At 37.5% G+C, this 23,367-nt stretch overlaps 3 protein-coding genes and 2 non-coding genes across 5 annotated transcripts; 4 read left to right on the forward strand and 1 right to left on the reverse strand.

The window, feature by feature from the left end:
• Nucleotides 1–449: 449 nt before the first annotated feature.
• Nucleotides 450–5,981, reverse strand: LOC117633264 (14-3-3-like protein GF14 kappa). The gene is made up of 4 exons (XM_034366989.1): nucleotides 5,246–5,981; nucleotides 5,035–5,157; nucleotides 1,147–1,263; nucleotides 450–787 (listed from the first exon to the last, which is right to left on the reverse strand). Exons 1-4 carry the CDS (start codon nucleotides 5,744–5,746, stop codon nucleotides 767–769), a joined length of 762 nt encoding a protein of 253 aa, XP_034222880.1. The 5' UTR covers nucleotides 5,747–5,981; the 3' UTR covers nucleotides 450–766.
• A 2,299-nt stretch (nucleotides 5,982–8,280) lies between these two features.
• On the forward strand, nucleotides 8,281–11,589 carry LOC117633155 (protein CURVATURE THYLAKOID 1D, chloroplastic). The gene is made up of 5 exons (XM_034366849.1): nucleotides 8,281–8,578; nucleotides 8,900–9,126; nucleotides 10,798–10,902; nucleotides 10,989–11,060; nucleotides 11,162–11,589. The coding sequence occupies exons 1-5, from the start codon at nucleotides 8,419–8,421 to the stop codon at nucleotides 11,231–11,233; spliced, it is 636 nt and encodes a 211-aa protein (XP_034222740.1). The 5' UTR covers nucleotides 8,281–8,418; the 3' UTR covers nucleotides 11,234–11,589.
• LOC117633310 lies at nucleotides 9,504–9,593 on the forward strand. The gene has a single exon (XR_004586623.1). It is a non-coding gene; the product is annotated as a small nucleolar RNA snoR128 (small nucleolar RNA).
• LOC117633311 lies at nucleotides 9,836–9,928 on the forward strand. Its single transcript, XR_004586624.1, has one exon. It is a non-coding gene; the product is annotated as a small nucleolar RNA snoR128 (small nucleolar RNA).
• A 2,010-nt stretch (nucleotides 11,590–13,599) lies between the features above and the next one.
• Nucleotides 13,600–21,317, forward strand: LOC117630408. The gene is made up of 21 exons (XM_034363140.1): nucleotides 13,600–13,656; nucleotides 13,822–14,130; nucleotides 14,642–14,886; nucleotides 14,983–15,054; nucleotides 15,224–15,361; nucleotides 15,781–16,331; nucleotides 16,888–16,975; nucleotides 17,064–17,166; nucleotides 17,262–17,378; nucleotides 17,568–17,731; nucleotides 17,839–17,953; nucleotides 18,320–18,544; nucleotides 18,624–18,805; nucleotides 19,033–19,200; nucleotides 19,276–19,381; nucleotides 19,534–19,671; nucleotides 19,873–20,034; nucleotides 20,121–20,315; nucleotides 20,458–20,646; nucleotides 20,723–20,797; nucleotides 20,955–21,317. Exons 1-21 carry the CDS (start codon nucleotides 13,606–13,608, stop codon nucleotides 21,072–21,074), a joined length of 3,513 nt encoding a protein of 1,170 aa, XP_034219031.1. The 5' UTR covers nucleotides 13,600–13,605; the 3' UTR covers nucleotides 21,075–21,317.
• Nucleotides 21,318–23,367: the final 2,050 nt, after the last annotated feature.

Consider the following 23,367-nt stretch of genomic DNA (forward strand, 5'->3'; position numbering starts at 1 on the left):
CCATTTCTCAAATGAAAATCACCCTTGATAGAATGGACTGGTAGCTATGCAAACACTAAGCTCAACTAGAGTGATGAGCAGCATTTTCAGGCTCCTCCAAACTTATCGATGATGCACAACACAACCCGGAGTGACTGTAATGAGAGGTTATGGTGAAGGGTTATAATGAGGGGGTCTTAATAGCCCTTCAATCAAATTGCATTGTTATTATTGGACGGCAGGATTGGACCCCTCAACACACCCCCTCATTACAGAAGCTCCCAACACAATGCGTTGATGAAAAAGCACATAAAGGGTTAGCCCACGTGGCGAGGGAGGGTGGAGAATTGAGTTAGGACCAGGACAACTTTAAAGTTCGATTCTCTCCAATGTAATCCAAAATAATATAAAATGAACCAATGTAAATAAGAGGGAAAATATTATGAGCAAGATGGGGTCAAGAAAGGGCGAAAGCCAAAAACCTTTGGGTGATAACTTTATGCCTTCAAAATAGGGCAGCTAAACTGATGATAGAGAGTGTCGTTCTGGAATCAGAATGGTCTCAATTCTTTTTTTTCCAATCGTATCATAAGCTAAAAGCGGAGCACGTAAAAAAAATACCAGGAATCATCTTACTACTTTCATTAACCAAACCAAACAAATTAGAAGGAAACATGTCAACAATGAGCATATGGTATGCACATAAGGACATAATAGTCGTCGGCAGATTACAGAATATTTGTGACATTCAAGCCCACCTCCCCCAAGGAGATTAAGAATCCAGTGCTTAAGCCTCATCCATCTGCTCCTGCAAGAATCCAAACACAGGTATATTTAGGAAAGGCTCTTAGAAGCTAAAATGCAACCTTACAGATTTATGGCCTGCACATCACACCCATTACTAAATTTGCAAACTAAAAGACCATACGCATGCAAGGGAATCAAACCCTTTTTATTTCTTAGTCATTCAGAGCATTATAAATATATTTCCCACTTTATGTATCAAAATTCAACCAGTATATCATGACATTGGATGCTTGATTTTGAGGTTTCAATTAATATATTCAGATGATTTTTTGCTCACTTTATGCATCGAAATTCAAACAGTATATCATCCCCACTACATAAATCGCTGCAAAAATTACTCAATTTGAAAGTAGCACTGACCTGCAAATCTGAAGTCCAAAGAGTGAGGTTGTCCCTCAGCAGTTGCATGATAAGGGTGCTGTCTTTGTATGATTCCTCTCCCAGCGTATCAAGCTCAGCAATAGCTTCCTCAAAAGCCTGCAAATAATGCAAGGTAGTTTAAGAAATCTAGAGATTATCATGTCAATCGGAACAGATATGTTATATCAGCTCAGGTATGAGGAGTTAACAAAGTATAGACAACAAAACCAAGTAGCTCTTAGTCTAGTGGTACTTCTCTTTCGAATGTTGGAAGAGGTCCCAAGTTCGAATCCCCCCTCCTCCATTGATCAAAAGTATAGATAATAAAACCAAGACAAGGTATTAGGTAGCCTCTTTAATGTAAATGACAAAGTGTACTTCGGCTTTAGTTATTGTACCTTCCCTCTAAACTTCTATGGAACTATTAATTAGATCTTTACACTTTCCTGTTATTATTAATTAGACCTTTGCATTTCCCTAACTATTAAATAGGACTCATACTTATATGTAACCCAGTTGAGATGAATTGAATAACTCAAAAAACAACAAAACCTTAAATAGTATTAGAGAGTTTAACAACCAATATCAAAATTTCTCTCCATCATTTGTAACTTCCTCTTATTCTGTTTTCCTAATCACCCCGACATTTCCTCTCTCTAGGTTTGTGGATCCCAGCATCCTAACTATTTTTTTCCAGCTTGACAAGGCTATTAATGGGCCCAAACAAACTCCTCATTCCTAGTTTCAGCAATTTAAATCTTTCATCCTATGGTTACGCACAGATCCCTCCATATTTGTATTTAAATGTCACTCTCATGTGATGGCCCTATTGCTGCATGTGGATGAAATTGTGATAGCCAGAGACACACCATCTTTGCTTTCCTCCTATATGTCCACTTTCTGCAACAAATTTTAAATATTGAATCTTGGCACACTTAATTATTTTCTAGGCCTTGAGTTGTCTTCTTTACATTTAGGCCTTCCATCTCGGGCAACTAGTTATGGGAAAGCGCAAACAGGCACCACTCCCTCGAGCACTAAGTTGCAATTTTGCACACTCATTCTTTCAGACACTACTGATTACCATTGTTTAGTTTGCTTACTCCGGTAGCTGACTATGACTCATCCAAACATCACCTTTGCAATTCATCATGCTGCTCAATCTATGAATGTACTATGAACCCTACATCTTGTTGCTATTGAGCACATTCTACAGTCTCTCAAAGTAACTCTGATTCTGTATTAGACTTTTGACCATCTTCTAGTACCATTGCTGTTTATGCTTTCTCTAATGTTGATTGGGTTGGTTTTCTCGGTCTTCAACTTCTGGTTTCTAAGTTTTCTTGGGCCCCAGCCCGATTTTTTGTATTGCCAAAAGAAGACTACTGTCTCTTATTTCAGTGCACTGCTCACTTACTCCAGTTTGTGCCAAGATTTTTTGGATTATCCACCTTTTCTCATTAGCTCCATTTGCTTATTTCAAATCCAGTACTGCTCTAGTTTGGTAACCTCAATGCTACAAATATGGTTTCTGGTCTGGTTTTCCAAGCTCGCACCAAGCACATTGAACTTGATTTATCACTTCATTTGTGACCATATACCTTTCTAACAGTAAATGGGTTCAGTTTGTTCCTTTAACCTATCAGGATTTTTATTTCTTCATTAGGGGATTCACAAGCACCTTTATGTACTTTTGCATTCCAAAAACTTGTTCTCTCTAGACCATTGAATTTGAGGGGAATTATTAGGTAGCCTCCTAAGTTATCTCTTAGTTGATACCAAATGCATTTTGGCTTAATTCTTGTACTTGCCCTCCAAAGTTTTCTAACTATTAATTAGCTCTTAGCTTTCCTATGACTAGAATATATGCCTCACCTGAGATGAAACCCTTACCCAAAGATTTTTGGACGCAGATTTTCCATATCTAAATGTTATGAAACACCACAGACAATTGATGACACTAACATACTATGAAGTCCATGCCATAACTTATGGTTTGCATCTATGTCACATAGATGAACATGCATGGGGTATTGGGGCCAATTGTAATTGCAGCGTAACTATTCTATTCCTAGTGAATATAATTGTATCTCCTGCTTTTGGTTGGTCTTGCTAGCTGGTGCCACTCAATGTCAAGCTTGGCTTCTTTCTTAACTAAATGAACTCTTTATAGGTAGAACATAAGTGAGTTCATCCGCTTACAGTCTATAAAATTTAATACTGCCAAAACACCACACAAAAATCTAAAGTTCCCAAGTTAACATTTTCCCTTCTTTTCATCTATACATCCATAATTCCCAATTATCCATCTACAAATGCAAGCAAAAGAAACCTCAAGAGGGAAGGAGAAAACAATTAATCAATAAATTCAACCATACAGTCAAAGTCCATTCTTATCTTCACCAAAGAAAGAAAAAAGTCCAGTATTACCATTAGCGTTAGCCTCCAGCACAGAAGATGCACTTTGCATGCTACCAAGTAATAATCATACTATGTTGGTGTAGCAAGTATGGAAATACTATAAATAATCACAACCAACTTCTTGCTAATCTTGGTCTCCTAATAGCATATTGCATCTCAGAAGAAGTGAGAAAATCCTACCAAATTAGAAATGCTAATTTATAGTACCTTATCCAAGAATGTGTGATGTCTTGCAGGCCAAGGTCTTAAATATCAGTCCGGAAAATATACCAGAGGTCCAAAACACGAAAATTTAGTCAAAAACATCAATAGATTATGGATAGCGGTAAAAACTCGAGAGAAGCAACGGAAATTGTTTGAAAAAATGGAAACTTCCAATGAAACTTTAGGAGATGCTTACTATTATGACCAAAACAAAGCAACTTAACTGTATACAGATTTGGACTGATTAGGGTGAACATAATGTGTGCAGATACACACTCTTACTTAGAAAGGGTTTACTAGTTACTAAAATATGACTGAACACACAACATAATAAGTATATGTATAGGGACTTATATGGTTTATGTATAGATTAAATAACAATAATAAAAGTGTAGACAATAACAAATGGAGTAGATTAAATAACTGCAACAATTAAACAAGAGTGATTTATATATAGTACATATATATGCATATAAATTAACAATAGCAAATGCACAGACTAAATAACACTTAATAAATATACAAGGACTTACATAGTATACATGTAGATGAACAACTATAACTGTGTAGATTAAACCAAATACTGGTTACTGCAGAGGTTAGATAGTGACATGATGATCTTACCTATTTACTGCACATTCATCTGCTAGCCTAATATGTTTTGATAATAAATACAATATGGATAACATAAATGATGCAAATGTGCAACAGCCCAGGTGGAAGAGGCGCTAACAAGGTCATTACGTGGTGGGATGGGTAATCCCTTCATTTCATTTGCCCTCAGAATTTAAGACCGTGGAGGAGGCTAGGTTGGAGTGTCATTGAGCACTGCTAAAGATTTATGCAATCAAAAGAATACCTCTTTGCTTTTAAAGAAATATATTGGCAGCTAAGGACCAAAATATGGAAGAAACAGGCATTTCCAAGAGTCTACTTCTCAGTCAATTATGTCCAGAACAGCATAAATTTGTAGCACATTGAGTACAATAAACTACTTCAACATCCTCAAACTAACAGAAAGAGTTTTACAGTAAGCAACACCATTGTAGCTTATGTATTCCACTACCAATTTGCCTCCATACAAATGAAGCTGCCCTAATTTCAAATTAACAAATACCTAGGCAAGCAACCTAAAGGTCTTTCGCACCCACATTCAAAATTCAACATACTCCAGTCTTTTCTATTCATATGATCATACCATAAGAAGTAAAGAATTACAAGTCTTTAAACCAATAACTCAAGAATTTCAAAGGAAGCCCAAACCTGTTTAGCCATGCTACAAGCTTTCTCTGAGGAATTAAGGATCTCGTAGTAAAACACCGAGAAATTGAGCGCCAGCCCCAACCTTATCGGATGCGTAGGGGCCAAATCAGCCAGCGCAATATCCTTCACACCAATCCAATTAAACCAAATCAAACTAAATTAAATTTGGTTTTTAAGTGAATTAAATCGAAGGAAAAAGAAATGAAAATACCTGAGCAGCCTTGTAAGCAACCATGGTGTCCTCAGCAGCGGTTTTTCTCTCATCGCCATTTTTAAACTCAGCGAGGTATCGATGATAATCGCCCTTCATCTTCAAGTAGAAGACCTTGGACTCTCCAGTAGAAGCCGATGGAACAAGGTGCTTCTCCAGGAGCTCGAGAATTCCGGCGCAGATGGCCGAGAGCTCAGTCTCGACCTTGGATCTGTACTGCTTGACGAGCGCCACGTGTTCCTCGTTCCGGCGTCCCTCCTCCTTCTGCTCGATCGATGACACTATTCGCCAAGCCGCCCGGAGCGAGCCGATGACGTTCTTGTAGGCGACACTGAGCAGGTTGCGCTCCTCGACCGTCAGTTCAGTCCCGGCGGCGGTGGACCCCACCACCAGCTTCTCCATGAAGCTCACCATCTCCTCGTAGCGCTCGGCTTGCTCGGCGAGCTTGGCCAGGTACACATACTGTTCTCGGCTTAGGGTTTCGGGCACTGCGGAAGCCATTGGAGAAGGAGAAGCAGAGAGAGTTTGAGAGTTGAGAGAGACGGAGAGAGAGAGAGAGAGGGATTGAGATTCGTTTGATTTTGAACAAGTTGGGTTGAAAAAGGTGAGATTATTGTGGGGATTTGGCCTAATGCTGAGAGTAATGAAAATGTTAACCAGTCGCTTTTTGGGATCGTTAGCGTACGAGACGGCGTCGTCTGGAGAAGTGTGGTTTTTGAGGTGAGTGGCGAGTACAGTGGTTTAAGGATTAGGTTGCTTTGTGGTTCTCCGATTCGACGATAATTATGAGAAGAGGATAGAACGTTGGAAGATGGTTGGATCTGAAAAAGGTCAAATTTCGGCAACGGTTACTTGGGCTGGGGCTGGGGCTGGGGCCATGTCGTTGTGTTTTCAATTGGAAGTTTCTTGAGACCCACAAATAGCCCAGTGGTCTTTTGCTACCCTTTTTTATGTTACTTTCGTTTGGTTGCAAGCGCCAACCACATATGCACACCAGCCCAAATGCGTAAACAAACCAAACCTACCTAAAAGAAAACCATTATGGTCCGTTTGGTTCGCGGATTGAACTTCTTGAAAATAAACTTCTCATGTTTAATTTCATGTTTGAGAACGCTGAGAAATGAGGATTAGGAAATGCAACTATCTGCCATTCTTATGCAGTATTATGAATGAAAAATTATCAAGTTCCCAAGGTGAGCAAGGGTATGAACTTCTCCCCTACATGAGAAGTCCATACCCATGAGTCCATAATTGCATTTTCAAGAGTGCACTTATCGAACATGGGAATGCAATTTGAAACCCGTTTCCAAGCTCCTAAACCTTGAATCAAACAGGTTACTCTTTAGCACAAAAGTTTATATATATATATATATATTGGGGGCCATCTCCAAGTTTATTTATTTATTTATTGAGTAAAGCCATCTCCAACCCATAAGTCCAAACCCAAATAATCCCAAATTATAGCCCAATTTCTCTTCCAACCCAAGAAAATGGGCCAAAATTTGAAAAAACCCAAACTTATAGCCAAATACCAGTCCAACTATTGCCTGGACTGGAAAACTTTTGGGTGGCTACAGCTGTTGTCTAGCCACGTGGCAAGTGCCGGTGATGTTGCCTTTGGAATTCAACGTCAACAATTCAAACAATTTTTTTTTTAATAATTCTAATAGTAACTCAAATCAATGATCCATATTAAATCCAAGCTATTTAAGCGGTAAAAAATTTCAACGGTCATAATAATATTTTAAATTAATCGAAATCAGATCCAACTCCAAAACTCACTCCAAACTCCAAGAAAGAAGAAGTATTGGGGGATAAACAATATGAAATTATGCAAGAATATGCACAAGGTCAACAGTTTGCAGTTAATCCCGAAGACAACTGAGAGGGCTATTATCCAAGTTCCCAATGGTGGTTATTAGTTTATTCCTATTGGGTTTCATGTATGGTGAATTTGAAGATTGTGTCTCTTTTGGAATAAAATTATATTTATAGAATTTCAATTTTTTTAGGTCAAATTATTCAAAAAAATTAAATTATAAAGTTATTTAAAAAGACTAAATGAAAAAAGTTATCCATAAAAAAGAAAAGAAAATTAGACTTAAACTATTCTAACAATTTAATGAAGTTGCGGACTTAAAATTCGAGTTTGGAGCGTTGAGGGAGAAAATTATTTGGGTCCAATAATAGTTACTTTTTGAAAGGGAAAAATTTAGATTTAGCTCCAAATGGGTTGGAGAGTGTTTATACCGTATATTAACGACCAATGACCACCTGACACGTGGAGAAAAACGACAACTTGACATCACAGGCCCTTCGGCAGGAACCCTACCGAAGGGTATACATCTTGATGCTTTTGCCCTTGGACACGTGTCATGCTCACAATCCGCTCCTACAGTCCCACATCGGAAATTCCAAAATAAGCACACCTCCCAAGGCCTATATAAGGAGACCCCTATTCCCAAAGAAGGGGGACAGAGAAAACCAACGGTACGCTACCGCTTGATCTGTAGTCTAATCTTTACTAAATCCGTACTTATTTAAGCATCGGAGAGCCTTCGGCCGGTACCGCACCGGTACCCCAAGGTCTTACCGAACGTTCCCTTTTTGCAGGAACTTGATCTTCTGAAGACTAACTCCCTTCCGAAGACACAATATCACTAAGTTGGGCGAACCACGTGTCAAACCACTTTTTCGCATCAACAGAGAGCATAAGAGTTAATTAGTTTTTGATATAATTGAATTTTCGAGCAGTTTTATAAATTAATATATATTGTTTTTTCTTTAATAAAGTATTGGTTAATATTTTTCGTTGGATTATGTACCTAACGACCGGTGACCATGCTCTTTCCTAGGCCTTGGCGACCAGGTGAGCCGGACTGTTATTTTAATCTGCCTACATAATGTGGAGGAATAAATCGTCGTGAGGAAAATTAAGGGTCAATATTGGTCTATTTATATGAATGGCAGTTTAGTAATAGCACATCTATTTCTGATTAACATTTCTATAAGGTTCCATTTTCGTATATATCCCAAAAGGAAAAATAGGTAGGATTGCAAATATTTCGGTAATCCCCAAAAACCCTAGCACAGCTCCCTCCTATATAGCGGTGGCATCGCCCCCAATTCTCAGATCGTCTACCAACAGAAGGAACTAAACCAAGTTCAGCCTCATGACAATGGAGCTTTGTACAGCTACTACCCAAGCCATCTCCAACCTTCCAAACCACCACAAGCTTCTGATCACAAACCCTACCACCAACATCACATCCAAACCCTCACTCCCTCTCAGACAAATCTCACTCTCACGCAATTCTATCAGGCTTCACTCTCGTACGTTCTCCATCCCTTAGCATTTGGTATCCCATCCAAACAAACCCCTTTAATTTGTATGCTTAATTTCTGCTTTGTTTTCATTTCTCAGCTAGGGTTTTTGGGTAGCTCATTTTTAAAATAAAAATTTATGTTCTTTTATTGTTTTTGTTGTGATTTTTTACTTGTATTTTTGCTGTCTAATTTGGAATTTTCAAGTGGGTTTCTTTAATGTTGTTTGTCCATCTTGGGCGTTTGGTCGATACTCTTATAGTTTGATATAATGAAAGTGACTGAGACTGCTAGCTGATGGGAGCATTGTCTTTTGTATTTTTCTTTCAGGATTGCTTTTACGAAGAGCAACAACATCAGAGGAAACACCAGGTGGGGGAAATCCTTATGCCGGTGAAGAGCGAGATAGTGTGATATCATTGGAAGATGTTCCACCACCTGAAAATAATTTTTACAATCGAACTTGGACAGAAGAAGCACCCAAAGAAGACTCAACTGTGGACGGCGTGGATGGCCAAACGCAGATATCTGAGTTTTTCAATAACCTTGACATAAAGGTTTGTTACTTTGTTTAACTGTTGATATATATTAAAGTAGTAAACACATTCCTGACTGGATGTCTGTAGGTTATTCCTCATTCCTACCTCATTAACAAGTGGTTGGATGCTAACCCATTTTCTGGTTATTGTAGATATTTGGTGTTACATTTTTTAAATTGCAATTGCTGGATAAAAAGTTCATTATTTTCATTCTGTTTTTGTACTGTATAGCTATTATACCTTTCAGAATTTTTGATATTTTGGTTGTGTTTTCTAATCATATTGGTTTCTTCTTTCTATCCAAGATGTACTGGTGTTGTTTTTGGTTTATCCATCTTAACTTTTTTTTTTTTTTTTAAAAAAAATTATTTGAAACCGATATTGTACAAACTTGGTTGCGATGATGATTCAGTAACTACTTGAGAGTGTAATAATGCTCGATGGAACTCCGACAATTATGTTGATCTGAGCGGTTACCTGAGCAACTAAGTGTTTTCTTGAGGCTTTACTCCAGCAGCACTATGACCTCTGTACATTTTGATCATTTAAAACACCATTTCCATCTATTTACTTCCAGGCATTGTGACGGCCTGGTGATTATTTATTTGTTTTACTGTTCTTATAATGTCAATTTTGATTTTTGCACAAGTTGTACGAGTTTCTTTTATTTTATTCAAAACTATGACTCTTTGGCTTTAATTCCTGAAAAGCTTGAGTGATCTTTGGGTTGTGATGATGATTCAGTAACTAGTTGAGAGTGTCTAAGAATGCTCAATGGAACCTCGACAGTCATGTCGATTCTGAGCGGTTACCTGAGCAACTCGATAGCTTAATTTGGTTCAGTATCCGGTGTGTTCTTTTTGTTGTGCCTTTATTTTTGTACTAAAATCTTTTCCGTTGGTGTAAGTATTATTTTTCATTTGTTTCTGTCGTTAGTTGATCTTCAAATATATGAGAAGGTGATAGCTATTTAGCACAAACTGGTTGCTAATGAATGGAAGATAGTAATGCAAGCAAGCATGATGTCAAGATTTACATCAACTGAGTTGTTTGAATGAGAGAATCTTATAAGTTTTGCATTTTGTCGAAGATCTCTTATTTTTATTAAGTTCTTTATGATTGACTCAATGGTTTCTTTTCAATTGCAGAAAATTCAAAAAAATTTCTAAGCCTGAAATAAAAAAGTATAAGGCCATGTGTTAGATGTGGGTTTTGTTGCATGTGAAGGCATTGATTAAACTTTTTGCAACCTCTTGTCACAAATTGTATGAAAGACAACCTGACCCCTACCCCCATATGCATTAGGATTGGGCTTTTCTCTGATTTTGAGAACTGGACTGCTTGGGTAGTTAATTGGTTTACTGTCTATGGTAAGCTGTTTTGTGGTTCCCTTCTGTTTTGTGTCAATTTGAGAGGCAAATTGTTATAGCTTTCTAGCAATATATGTGATTCACAGTCGCAGTTGTATGCTGCAGCCTCGCATGCAATGACCATACACTAGTGTTAACCTTAATGGTTTCAAATCTGGTTGTGTTAGTTCTTTGTTGCACACTTGCATATACCGCTGAGTGCATTTCTTTTCCAGCTTTCTGATTGGATTCTGGTGAAACCATTTTGCCAAATACTAAATGCAAATACCCTTGTAAAAAAATATGCTGTACTGATGTCTTTCTCTTTGATTAATTGCAGTTGGACAGTGATGATACGTATTCCGTTCTAATTTATGGTGGTGGTGCCTTGTTTGCCCTGTGGCTAGCATCAGCTGTTGTTGGAGCTATTGATTCTATTCCATTGGTCAGTTTCTATTTAAATTTCCTAATTTGCAAATTTGAAGGTTTCCCTCTCTCTCGGATATTAACGTTGGTTGCCATATGATTCAGTTCCCCAAGTTGCTGGAAGTTGTGGGTCTTGGATACACAATCTGGTTCAGCACTCGGTATCTGATATTCAAGGTAGTTATATACTTAGTGGCAAATTCCACCTCATTAACTAATTGGCTGTTAGGTTATTAAGCCATTTTAAAGCATGCTTAACGGCGATTATTGTCTCGCAGGAAAACAGGGAGGAGTTGTTTGCTAAAATTCAGGTTCTTAAGCAGCAGGTTCTTGGGTCAGATGATGACTGATATGCTGTCAGGTTGTTGCTGCACAAACTTATGAATGTAGAGTTTAATTTCGTTTCCAGTACAGGCAAAATATATATTAGTTATTGGTTTTAGAAGGTTTAGATCTTGATCATGTGGTTTTTGTTTGTTCTATCTTGCTTCACCATCTTCTCACTTAGGCTGATGCCTTAATTAGCATTTGCTACCCGGAATGCATTTGTTATCTGGAATCTGGATCTGGATCCAACAATTTTTGGATCCGGTTTCTTTCCTTTTTCCCTGTTAAAATTATGTTTATCTCTGTGGTGTAGACCAGTAATAAATACACATGAAAAGGAAAAAGTCTGAATGTTAATAGAAATTTAAATTGTTTCCTTTATACTGAATAATGGTATGTGTTACCTGAGGAAAAGATTTCCTTTGAAGCCATGACTGGTCTTTCTTTAGCGGAAGACCCGGCTTGAATTACCGTTAACCTGTTAATTTTTGGAATTTGTGTCATCCAGCACAACGAATTTGTGTAAACTAACTACAACAGAGACCAAAGAAGGAAGAGGTATCGCATGACCTACTGGGCTCTCAAAAATGGTTTTTTCTTTTTCTCCTCAGTTTTGCATAGTAGATTTGTTCTTTTTATGGGATCAGGGGCATGAATTCCAGAGCTCGGGTCCATATATAGGATGTTCGGGGTTTGGTTCTTGGCGCTGAACTCGAAGGCTTAGGACGGGACTGGCCTTTGGAGCTCAAGGCCGATTCCTGAAGCTATATAACAATGAAGTAAATATTTATAGTGGGAGCTTGTAGCTCAAGTGATAAGAGACCTTTATTACCATTTTTCTTTATTTTCCTTCGTACTAGAAAAAGAAGAAACAAAATTAAACATTATTCGTGACGATTATTATGCCCATGGAAAAACAATGGAGGAATGCCAATTCCATTCTCCAGGATATTGTAGTATGTCATACATCGCCTAATATCCTAATTCATGGAAAAGTTTATGTTAGTGTAGATCACACATCCTGATGCAAGGCCCTACCTCGAATGGGCCTTGCTTGGCGGGAAAGAATCGGGAATGAGGGCGGGAACAGATAATGTTTTTATTTCTTAATTTTTTTCACATGTATTTTTGAAATATTACAAAGTACACATAATATTACAAATTCATGATCCCATCTTCGCTGGAAACGGGGTTGGGATGGGTATAGGGAATGTTTGCCATCCCTCGCATTCTTACTCTTGTGATAAAAGATTGGTAGAGAAAGGACGAGGGTTGAAATTTGAAAGGGATGTTTGAAGTTATAAATTGGGAAGCTGAGATAAGTGAATTAAGGAATAAGAAGTATTCTAATACCCATTGTTAATAAGCACAGGAGAAGTAGGAATCGGAATCATTACCAACTCCTATTCATGACACAAGGGAAAAAAGAAAAAGTCTAAGTCGGTGCTAAATTGTTGAACCCTAAACAAGAGATGAAAAATACGCGCCATTAAGAAATTCGACCGTTATGAGAAGCAACTTTGCATATGCCACATCAGCCTCGCATAGTTCACACGTCTCCTTTAAATCCTCTTCAGCATCAGACCCAAAAAATAAATAAAAAATCCTCTGTATCTTCGTTAGACAGACTCATCATTAAGTTGTTCGTCTTCTTAATAATCGTATTGGAGATTTTGGACTGACATGTAGTTTGATTTTCTTATATTTTCAGACCAAAACAAAATACTTTCTAATTTTTGAAATATCGAAAAGCCGAGGGAATTGACAACAAGAGAGAAAAGGAAGGTTTCCTGGAAGTGAGAGGAATGAAATCAAGTAGGATTTAGGAAAGAGAGTGAGAGAGGAAGCAAAAGCCAGAAAATTTTAGAAATTTCCTATAAAAAGATTTCCATGATTTTCTTCTGGGCAAATCTTCTGTTCCAAGTTATAAAGTAGGCTCATCTTTGGCAAGTAAATTTCTGACAACTTTCCTGATTGATTCTGGTAAGTCTCTTTGGTCAAAAGATAATGAAAAAAGCAATTATCATCTCTGTTTTGCTCTAGGTAACTATAATAAATACATAAATCACTTGGTTGATCACAGATTACGTGATTGTAAAAGGGATTCGTGCATTGTTTTGGTTCCCAATTGATTCTGCAAAGCTCAAGTGTGTGGTATATTTACCTCGTACATCTCATGAACCAATAAAAGTTGTCATCTTTGTTGCTTCTCAGTTTTTCTCTGCAAAGCCGTTTCGATTTCGGTATTTGGGTTTCTTCCCCTTGTTCTCTTTCATGCGTATAATGTTTCAAAGTCTGGTTCTTTGTGAGTTTTGTCTGCTGTAAAACCTTTTGCTTTTCTTACTAAGAGTTTGTTTATGTTGTTGAATTTATTAGGTGAGAAGGAAACTTCATAATGGCGTTCACTGGAGGGCTGGACACCAAAGGCCTAAGATGGGTTGGAGAGGTAAGCCTAATGAATTTCACCCTTTTCTTTTAGCATCTTCAGTTGAAAGTTTAGTCTTCGATTCGATGACTCGCCAAGTGCGTGTTTGTGTGCTTCTTGCAAGTTTGTACTAGAGACTAGGCTCTGCATGCATAAAGATTTTCTAATGATTTAGTTTTGTTACAGAGAGTACAGTCTGCTGTCAACAACTTAAGGAAAGGAGGGGCCTTCGGATTGCCTTCTTCATCAGTACCCGTGAATGGCGACGAAAGCGGGTTTGGTTCAGACGTGGATGGGAATTGTGGAAGTAACCGAGTTGGATGTCCTGAAATTATAGAAGTTGAATTGTCTGATTCAGATACGAGTTCTGAATTTGCATTTAGCCAACCGGAAAGGAACAATGATGGTGCCCCGAGACGGCCATACAATTTGGATGATTATTCTGCTAGTGTTACTTTGCAGGCAAATATGGAAACAAGATCCAAGCATAATCAGGTTTTATCCTTTTTCACAATTGTATTTATTCTTGATACAAGATGCTTCTTTTTGTTTTTATCTTTTACCTTTTTCGTGGGTGCTATTTCGGTTGTATGACATTGAAACAAAGCATAATGGTGAACAAGCTTTTTCCTACTGTCAAGTGGAAAATTGTTGATATTAATTGATACCATTATATGTACTTGTTTCTAAAGCTTCATGCATGTAAATTGAAATGCATTCTTATTTAAACTTAGTATGGACCATTTTTGAAGATTAAATATAACTAGTTAAGGTTTTTGGTGTGGTGAGAGAACGCGCTGGAACGAATTGTGATTCTAGAAAGTTATTCTAACAAAGTAGGGACAGCTGAATTAATTGGCATACATGTTCTATTTTTCATTAATGCCTGTTGTTTGTTTCTAAAAGAAAAGCCTTTTTTTTGGTTTGCCTTTAGAGAACAATTTGCTTTCTAACTATTGCATAGTTGATTGTAGTTTTACTCAACAGTCTGCTAACATCTGTGTAGGTGGTGCGGGATCGTCTGGCAGCACAGCTGAAGAAGAATATTTCTAATAATAATCCCAGTGCTCCTGTTTTGGAGATTGAGTATGCTGATGAGCCAAGTTCACCTCTTAGAGCACGTGACACAAGTCACTCTTCAAATTGGATTGTTCCTGCAAACACAAATGGTTCAAGAAAAGCACAAAATGTCTTTTCTGGCAGCTCTATACACTATGCTTCCAGCAATGGAATTTCTAACTCACCAATCAGGTTTGTGTACTGCTGTTTCTTGTGGCTATGGTCTGTTTCTTTGTTTCTCTACAGGACATTGCTGGGGAACTATAAACTGACTATTAAGAATTGCAGGACTTCTGCTGGTGCACAAGTTCACGGATCTCCAATTCGTTCACCTGCTCGCCTACCAGTATTTCATGCAAGGTTGGTTACATAGCTGAAATGTATTTAGAATAACCACATAAATAGTTGGTTTTTTATTATTGAACCTAAGTGATTTAGAGAAATTCAAGTGAGTACATTCTATTGTTATCTCACTGATTCAATAGTTGTTTCTATCATTTGTTTTAACTTTTTTGTTTCATGCATTCAGTGTGCAGGGTACTTGGTGTGCGGTAATCGCTTATGATGCATGTGTTAGGGTCTGTCTTCATGTGTGGGCACAGTCTTGTTGCACTGAAGTTCAATGTTTCTTGGAGAACGAGTGTGCACTGTTGCGAGATGCATTTAGGTGAGTATAGTTCCTTTATTTTTGTTTCATTTTCACATTATTTACATACTAAATCTTTTGCCTGGTAGTTGTATATGAATATGAGTAGTTTGGAAGTGCAAGGCAGGGCTAAGGTGAATTTGTGTCTTACCATTGTAAATAACAGTTATGAATGGGATATCGATGTGTCAACTTCTTGAGTCTTTGCTGCATCTGTCAATAGGATTTTAGGAAACCCAGTTTTACATTTTATTGATCAAGTGTCTGTCTTTTATAGTCTTTTTACGCATGCAGCAGCACTACTTTTTTTTATATTTATATTTATTCGTGGGAATATCATATGCTTTAGGCCTTTCACTAACCTAATCATTCCTCTACTCACACCTGCAATTTCAGTTTACAGCATGTATTATTACAATCAGAAGATGAGCTTTTGGCAGAACGACGACCTTCACAGCTACTCAGTATGTCAGCAGCTCCAAGACATCTGAAAACTTCTGGCAGAATAAAAGTGCAAGGTACTTGGTTAACTTGCTCATTTTACTTTTCTGTCAAAATGTTTTGGTCGTCACCATCTCATTGGAATTTCGGCATTCTACAGTTCGTAAAGTGAAAATGGATTCAGATGAACCACCTTCTGGCTGCAGTTTCCCATCTCCGAAACTACCAAGGATACCACCTTCTGGCTGCAGTTTCCCATCTCTGAAACTACCAAGGATACCACCTTCTGGCTGCACTCCAAAACTACCAAGGATTGATTATGGCTCTTATCGTAGACGCTTCTCCAGTTTAAGATCAGATTTATCTTCTGGGTTGAAATCTACAAGGAAACATTATCTACAACCTCGTGTTCCTCCAAATGGTTCCTTTTCTCATCAAAGCTTAGCTAGCCTAGAGGCTGGAGGGAAACGTATAAAACAAGTATCTAGCTTCCTAAAAACAAGGACAAATACTTTGTGCAACCGTTCTTCATCGTATGAAATAGTGCAAGGTATGCAAATATTTTGTACATTTTAAGCCTTAAGTGGCCTTAGATATTAACGAATGACAGTAGTAGATTTATGTTGCTATCTCCAGTTGGAAATAAGGCTTACTTGAGTTGAGTGTTCTGCGTAAAGAAATAACCAGCTTGACATTTAGCCCATCTAGCTGGAATTAGTAGCTCACCCTTGGTAGCAGCCAATCTGGTCTGGAAGATATGTTTCACATGCTCACACGCCCCCTCACGTGTGGCAACAGTAAAGGAGGAAGTTGAGGTTCCACCCCAAAACCAATTGGCAGTGGGGGGGAGTAGCCCTACTCCTCATAAGCCCATCAAGGTCCCTTAATTTTCCTATACGGGACAATTCTTTACTTCACATCCTCACCATATTTATGACATGAAAGTGGCATGGATCTCTACATTTGGTTTAATACCTTTAATTTAGCTCCTAAAACGAATTCAAGCATAGTCTGAAACCAGAAATGTAATGTTTTTGTCTTCATACTACAAGTTAGATTTCTTTTCTTTGAGTAGCATCTGACACTAGCTGACCTTTTTCTGTCAGAAACTTATTCCTGCTTCTTGAGATTGACAAGTTCACCTGAAGAGGATGCAATACAGATGCAACCCGGATCAAGTGAAATCCGCGTGTTGTATGTACTCTTGTCCCTTCTGTTTTCTTTTTCTTTACCCTTTCATATGGTCCCATACCTGTATAGTTAAACAACTGCGTTTGTACAGGTTTCCACATAGCAATGGTGATGATTTGATTATACAAGTTCAAAATTCCAAGGGACAACATTGTGGTCATGCCTTAGTCAAAGTGACTGCTATTGCTGAACCGGTACAGTTTTCAGAAACTAGTAATTTACTTATCATCTGTAAGAAGGAAGGTTGATAGTTGTACTTTAGAACTAAACCTTTTTTTTTTTAATGCAGGGTGACAAGATACGATGGTGGCCTATATATAGTAGTGATCTAGACGATGAACCTGTCGGCAGAATACAATTAAGCATGAAGTATTCTAGTAGTCCAGATGAAAATAATAATCTTAAGGTACCTATATAAGATCTTATGGTCCAGAAATATCTGAATTTTTTTCTTTTACAATGAGATTACTTAAGTTGTTTCACATTGGTTTATGGTTTTACAGTACAATAGCTAAATTCTTTCTTGAAAACTGATTCACATATCTTCGGAATTCGATGTATGTATGATATTTATTTCACTTCTTTCCATGTCCAGCATGGCTCGATCGCAGAAACTGTTGCATATGACTGTGCATTAGAAGTTGCAATGAAGGTTCAACATTTTCAGCAAAGAAATTTGTTGTTACATGGCTCATGGAGCTGGTTAATGACTGAATTTGCATCATACTATGGAGTATCCAAGACATACACCAATTTAAGGTAGTGAAATATGTTGGAATGGTTACTTGTTACCCTAAACTTGGGAATATTACCTAATTGTGGATCTTCTAACTTCTATTATGTATAATTTTCCATGCTGCTTGCAGATACCTTTCCTATGTCATGGATGTCGCTACACCTACCAAAGACTGTCTCACCACAGTACATGATTTGCTATCAGATGTGAAGGCCAAGAGCACAAATCTGTTAAGTTATCAAGAGGTATGAGAATTGACTGCATTGGGCTCAAGCTTTGTTTTCCTTTTTAAACTTAGTTGAGAATTTTGCTTCTCCTTGTACCTTCACTTATCTCTTCAGTTTTTGGCGCTGTTAAAATTCTTTCACAATTGCTCTGACGCAATTGGTATTTTCTCATGGCATTTGAGTAAACTGGTCATGCATTTCATCCTCCATGGGGACAACCAATTATATTTTGTATATTTTATACTTTCATTACTAATTTTGGCCTTGATATTAATTTTTAAGTTTAAAAACTTGCAATTTTCTTCAGTTTGTATTCCTTCATGTTAGACATGGATAATAGATATTTTTTTTCCCTCTTGTAACTTAAAATTATATTTCAAGCAGAACTGCATGCTGGCAAAGATCGAGGATCAAGTAAAGAAGACTCTTGCTTCAGTTTTTGAGAACTACAAGTCACTTGAAGAATCTTCACTGTCAGGGATGGTGGATTGTTTTAGGCCTGCCAGTGGAACGGCTGCGCCTGCTTTGGCGCCTGCTGTCCAGCTATACTCACTTCTTTATGATATTTTGAGTCCTGAGGCACAGTGGAAATTATTCAAATTTTTCCAGGTATTAGAAGCTAACTTCTCGATGCATGAGCCTCCCCTGATCTTTCTATACTTTTATTAAAATTCAAATGGCTTTACAGGTCGCCGCACAAAAGAGGTTAAAAATGCACTGTGTAGAGATAGATGAGCTGGTTCTAACCAGTAATGAGGGAACACAGAGAGACCTTTCTACATCTTATCAGAAAATGAAATCTCTGATTTTGGGTCTTAGAAATGAAATTCTGACTGACATAGAAATCCACAAGCAAGGTATCCTCCCAAGGTATGTATGACATTCTGTGTAGCAGTCTATTTTGTTCTTGTGGCCACATCCTTGGGATACACAGAATGTGCTTATGGCCACATCCTTTGATGTGTGGCCTCGTCTTTTTCACTCGTTTGTTTAGTAATTATGCTTGGTTTTGAAATTCCAGAGCTGATGGCTGGTGAATAACTGAATATGCCTCTGTTATGTATACTAATTATTTTTCTTTATTAATTGTTGTGCAGCTGTATAGACCTTCCAATAATTTCTTCATGCATATACAGTTTAAACCTCTGCAATAGATTGCGTGCTTTCCTTGTTGCATGCCCTCCTCGAAGCCTATCGCCTCCAGTTGCAGAACTTGTTATTGCAACCACAGGATTTCAACAGGATCTTTCTTTGTGGAACATCAAGTGAGTGATTTGTCTGGTTTTAGTCTGTGTTTTTAATTACCTTTTGTATCCCTACTCATGTAAAACTATTTTCAGCCCTGTTAAAGGTGGATTTGACGCCAAACAGCTGTTTCACTCGCATATAACCACGTGGATTCAGGACAAGCGCCGTCATTTGCTTGACCAGTGCAAGCTAGATAAGGTATATATCTCTATATATAGCTAGGATTTATATTTCTGGTGTTGCTCAAAGTTTGGTGCAAGTTGTGTTTATTGGTAGCTCAGTAGAATGCAATCCAATTGGAATTTCTTGAATACAATCCGAGTGGAAATTTACTAATTGATCAATTTCAGGGAAAATGGTCTGGTGCCAGAACACAACATGGAACAACCCCTTTTGTTGATGATATGCACAATGAGCTGAAGAAAATGCTCGGTGAATTCAAAATTATCATTAGTCGGTGGCCAGTATATACATCTGATTTGGAGAATGTAAGTGCAGTCTATCTCTCAACTCTTAACTTTTTCTCTTATGTTTATTTTTTAATGCATGGTTCCTTCTATAGAAAAAGGGGATGTTTTGTTAATAGGAAAAGGAAAGTGTTTATAGCCGTAGCGATATAAACAAGGATACTCAATTCTGAACCTGAAATTGTATGACTAATACTTGGATACTATTCATGTTTTAAAAAGGTTATTGCCGATGTTGAGAAGGCAATTGTGGAAGCTTTGGACAAGAACTATGGTGATGTTTTGTCGCCGCTGAAGGATAATATGACAAACAAAATATTAGGCTTCAAATACGTCCATAAATTATCCGGACAGGGCGGGAACATGTATTCAGTCCCAAATGAGGTGAGACTCTGCTTCACAATTGAATGGCTACTTGGAATTTTATCTTTCTTTCCACACTCATCAATATACTATGTATTGTTTTTCAGTTGGGAATTCTTTTTAACTCCATGAAGAGGATGTTAGATGTCTTGTGGCCCAAAATAGAAAGCCGGTTGATGTCGTGGAGCTCTTGCATCCCTGATGGATATGCCAGAGGAGTACGTCTACAAGACGAAGCTGCGATGCTCAGGACCAAATTTAGAAGCTACCGATTAGCAGTTGTGGAGAAACTTGCTGAGAATGTGAGTAAAAATTTGCAGCTGAATTTCTTAGTTTAACAATGTTGTCAACCTATCTGTTGCTTACTACAATTCTTTATGATCATTAATATATGAGTATGATGAGTTAATGCTTTTTGTTTCATTTCCATGTAACTAAATACAGACTAGAGTTGCTAGTAAAACAAAGTTAAAGAAAATTATTCGAGGCTCGAAGGGCAAGGAATCAGTTGTCCCAAGTAGAATGCAGGCTTTAGAGGTTCTTTTGCTAGGGACAATAGATCATCTCCACACTGTTTGTGATCCTACTGTGTTTGTAGAACTCTGCCGAGAGTTATGGGACCGGATGGGACAGGTAAATAAACTAATTTTTTACCCTACAAGCTCTCTCTTGGATTAGCATATAATTCCTATCCAATTGGTTTCTGTAGGATGTCCTGCATCTGTTGGAAGATAAAAGAAAGAAGGCGGTGTCCCGGTGCAAATGCTTGCGAGTTGCAGTTTCTGTAAGTTTGCTCTTCAACCATTGAAGTTTCTGTTGGATATTGAATATCTCTACATGTTCCAGGAGCCCATATCATCCTTGCAGAATTTGAAGCTAGATTTGGTTTAATTTTCTTTTTCATTATTTTTTAACCATATACATTGTTTTTGAATTGGCAGAAGTTGGATCACATATTTGCATCAGAAATGCAGCGACTGCGTGGAAATTTATTGAAAGAAAAATACCTGGAGCCACCAGAATCTATGAAGGAAATACATTCCATGTTGGAAGGATGTTGAATATGACACGGAGAACTAAACTACTATCGTTGAAGAATGGCTGGTAAATAGTAGAACTACAGGATACAAGTTACAACACAAAAACCACAAAGTTTTGAACAGCAAGTATTTGTCAATTTTGAGTCATAGTTTACGTACCGCCATGACCTCCGTGGCGATTCTTATTGTCAGAAAGTATGCTTACAATAGGCTTGAACAACACAACACTATCATAATTGAATTGTAATAGTTTTGTATGGTTCATAATTGTATTGTATTGTAATAGGTTTTTATGCTTCTTACAATTCCAATTCTTTTGTTTTGACTTCCTTGGAGATGTCTCAAGTTCGAATCTCTCTCACTTTAATTAGAAACTCTAAAATCGTTACCCACCCATGTACAACATGGAAACTAATAATACCGTCGCAAAATAGGCCTCAATTCAAGTTGTATTATGACAAGGTAAAAAAGTTTGAACTTTTAATCGTATTGAATGTGATGTTCATGATGGTTACGGAGATTTTAGTCTCTGAATTTTTGGGAATAATGGGGTGAAATCAATAGCGCTTCATGGCGTCCCATCTTGTTCCATTTTGAATCAAACAAGTTGATATTGCAATAACTCTATGTGGGATTTGGTTTCTAGCTACTGCCATGTGGGTTTTCCCCTCCAAGTACACACAAAAAGAAAAAGAAAATATTTTTCTATGGTGGAGAATTGCATTGTCACATACATTATGGTCCACAAAGCAGTTGACATCCGACCAGACATGAGATTTTTATTTGATTTCTAGTTATGGGATGTAGAAACTTTCGTGTAGATCCGATGCACATACCATTCTTTTTACAAGATCTGCCAGGAGATATAAAAAGAGAGAGACTCTTTACTTCATCAATTGATGAAAGAGAAAGTGTGAATTGTAGCCTTTCATTATTTATCTGAACTTGTATACCAAATAGAAGAATGTAAGAATGTATAAGAACTTGCCGTTAAATGTTACAATATGTAACTATATTGGATACAAATTAGTTAGCGATTTTCACGCTCCTCGTTTGGAGTGGGATTGTGTAGAGATCACCGACTTAAACATCCAAACTGTTATAACTAAATGATACGTTTCAAGCCTAACATGTGAAAAACACATATTAGGTGACATGAAGCACGTGTGACCGTTGGGCTTTCACACTTGAGCTAACCCGCTCTGATACAATATAAAATATCAAATACATGTTTTGGCTGAATGATCCATCAGTGTGATGGAGGGTTTGTATTTATAAACAAACTATACAAGAGCTCAGTTACAAAGATAAGATAGGACTACTCCTTTAAGAGGTTATTTTTATCACAGAGTTTGAAATACAAAAACAATCTTAACAAAGTATCAAACTTTCAAACGTACAACCCAATCATGATTTCGAATTCAAATCTAAGAATAGCCTTGGAGTAAAATTATCTTGTTTCAAGGTAAATGGTAAATGTGGTTGTCAAAATACTATATGAGTGCCTTAAAAGAAAAACTACCATAGGTTAGTATTATTCATTTGAGAATCCAATAATTGAACTTGGTACATCAACAATCAATGGTCCATTGAATACCTCTATATCCTGTCAATTTTGTAAAGTTGTTCCAGGCCTACCACTTTCCAGGGAATTTCTAAAACCCACCAGCAATAATAATTAGGCCCCGACCCCATTCAACGGTGCAAATCATCTTGATATATAGTGTGATTAAAAACAAATCATAAATAAATCATGAGGTCTATCTCTCACAAAAAATTAATAATTAAATTAGACTACCAATTAACTGAAACTGAAACTGAGTGATTGGTGCATAATGCTTGCTGGGGACGTCATCCAACATTAACCTAGTAAATATTATTAGTTTAATGATATATTCTAGGATATTTATATGGATCTTTTTTCTGGTCATCCGAATCGAGGATCCTGCTTCCAATTCAACACTCATTGGACCACGTGTACGGTTCGGATGAGTCCTTGTGTATTGACTCCATGGCTTGAGATATCATGGCAGGTAAGGAATGAATTACGGTGATTGTGAATCGCTGGGGTCCATAAAACATGAACCTTTCGCGGCATCCGTATAAAGGTGGATCATGTCAAGGCCCCACACGCAATTTGGACTATTTGGATGCGCCCAAATTGATTTCCATGTGCCCCTCCTTCATTCTGATTCTATTTCTCCATTTTCCTTGTCCTAATTGTTTAATTTTTATAATAATGAAGGTGGCAATTCATCCCTAAAAAAGAAAATGACGGCAACAGTACAATATATATACTAGGCAAGCAACAGCT

Source organism: Prunus dulcis, chromosome 6, assembly GCF_902201215.1.
Source record: "Prunus dulcis chromosome 6, ALMONDv2, whole genome shotgun sequence".
Classification (NCBI taxonomy): Eukaryota; Viridiplantae; Streptophyta; class Magnoliopsida; order Rosales; family Rosaceae; genus Prunus; species Prunus dulcis.

What these genes read in the sequence shown, in the direction of transcription:
- LOC117633264 (XM_034366989.1), bottom strand. Translation starts at nt 5,746, where the DNA reads ATGGCTTCCGCAGTGCCCGAAACCCTAAGCCGAGAACAGTATGTGTAC. An exon ending in CTTGTAGCATGGCTAAACAG is followed by an intron (nt 1,264 to 5,034) that starts GTTTGGGCTTCC and finishes CATTATTTGCAG; the next exon opens with GCTTTTGAGGAAGCTATTGC. An exon ending in TTTGGACTTCAGATTTGCAG is followed by an intron (nt 788 to 1,146) that starts GTCAGTGCTACT and finishes GGATTCTTGCAG; the next exon opens with GAGCAGATGGATGAGGCTTA.
- LOC117633155 (XM_034366849.1), top strand. Translation starts at nt 8,419, where the DNA reads ATGACAATGGAGCTTTGTACAGCTACTACCCAAGCCATCTCCAACCTT. An exon ending in TCAATAACCTTGACATAAAG is followed by an intron (nt 9,127 to 10,797) that starts GTTTGTTACTTT and finishes GATTAATTGCAG; the next exon opens with TTGGACAGTGATGATACGTA. An exon ending in CTCGGTATCTGATATTCAAG is followed by an intron (nt 11,061 to 11,161) that starts GTAGTTATATAC and finishes ATTGTCTCGCAG; the next exon opens with GAAAACAGGGAGGAGTTGTT.
- LOC117630408 (XM_034363140.1), top strand. Translation starts at nt 13,606, where the DNA reads ATGGCGTTCACTGGAGGGCTGGACACCAAAGGCCTAAGATGGGTTGGA. An exon ending in ATTTCTAACTCACCAATCAG is followed by an intron (nt 14,887 to 14,982) that starts GTTTGTGTACTG and finishes TAAGAATTGCAG; the next exon opens with GACTTCTGCTGGTGCACAAG. An exon ending in AAGCAAGGTATCCTCCCAAG is followed by an intron (nt 18,806 to 19,032) that starts GTATGTATGACA and finishes ATTGTTGTGCAG; the next exon opens with CTGTATAGACCTTCCAATAA.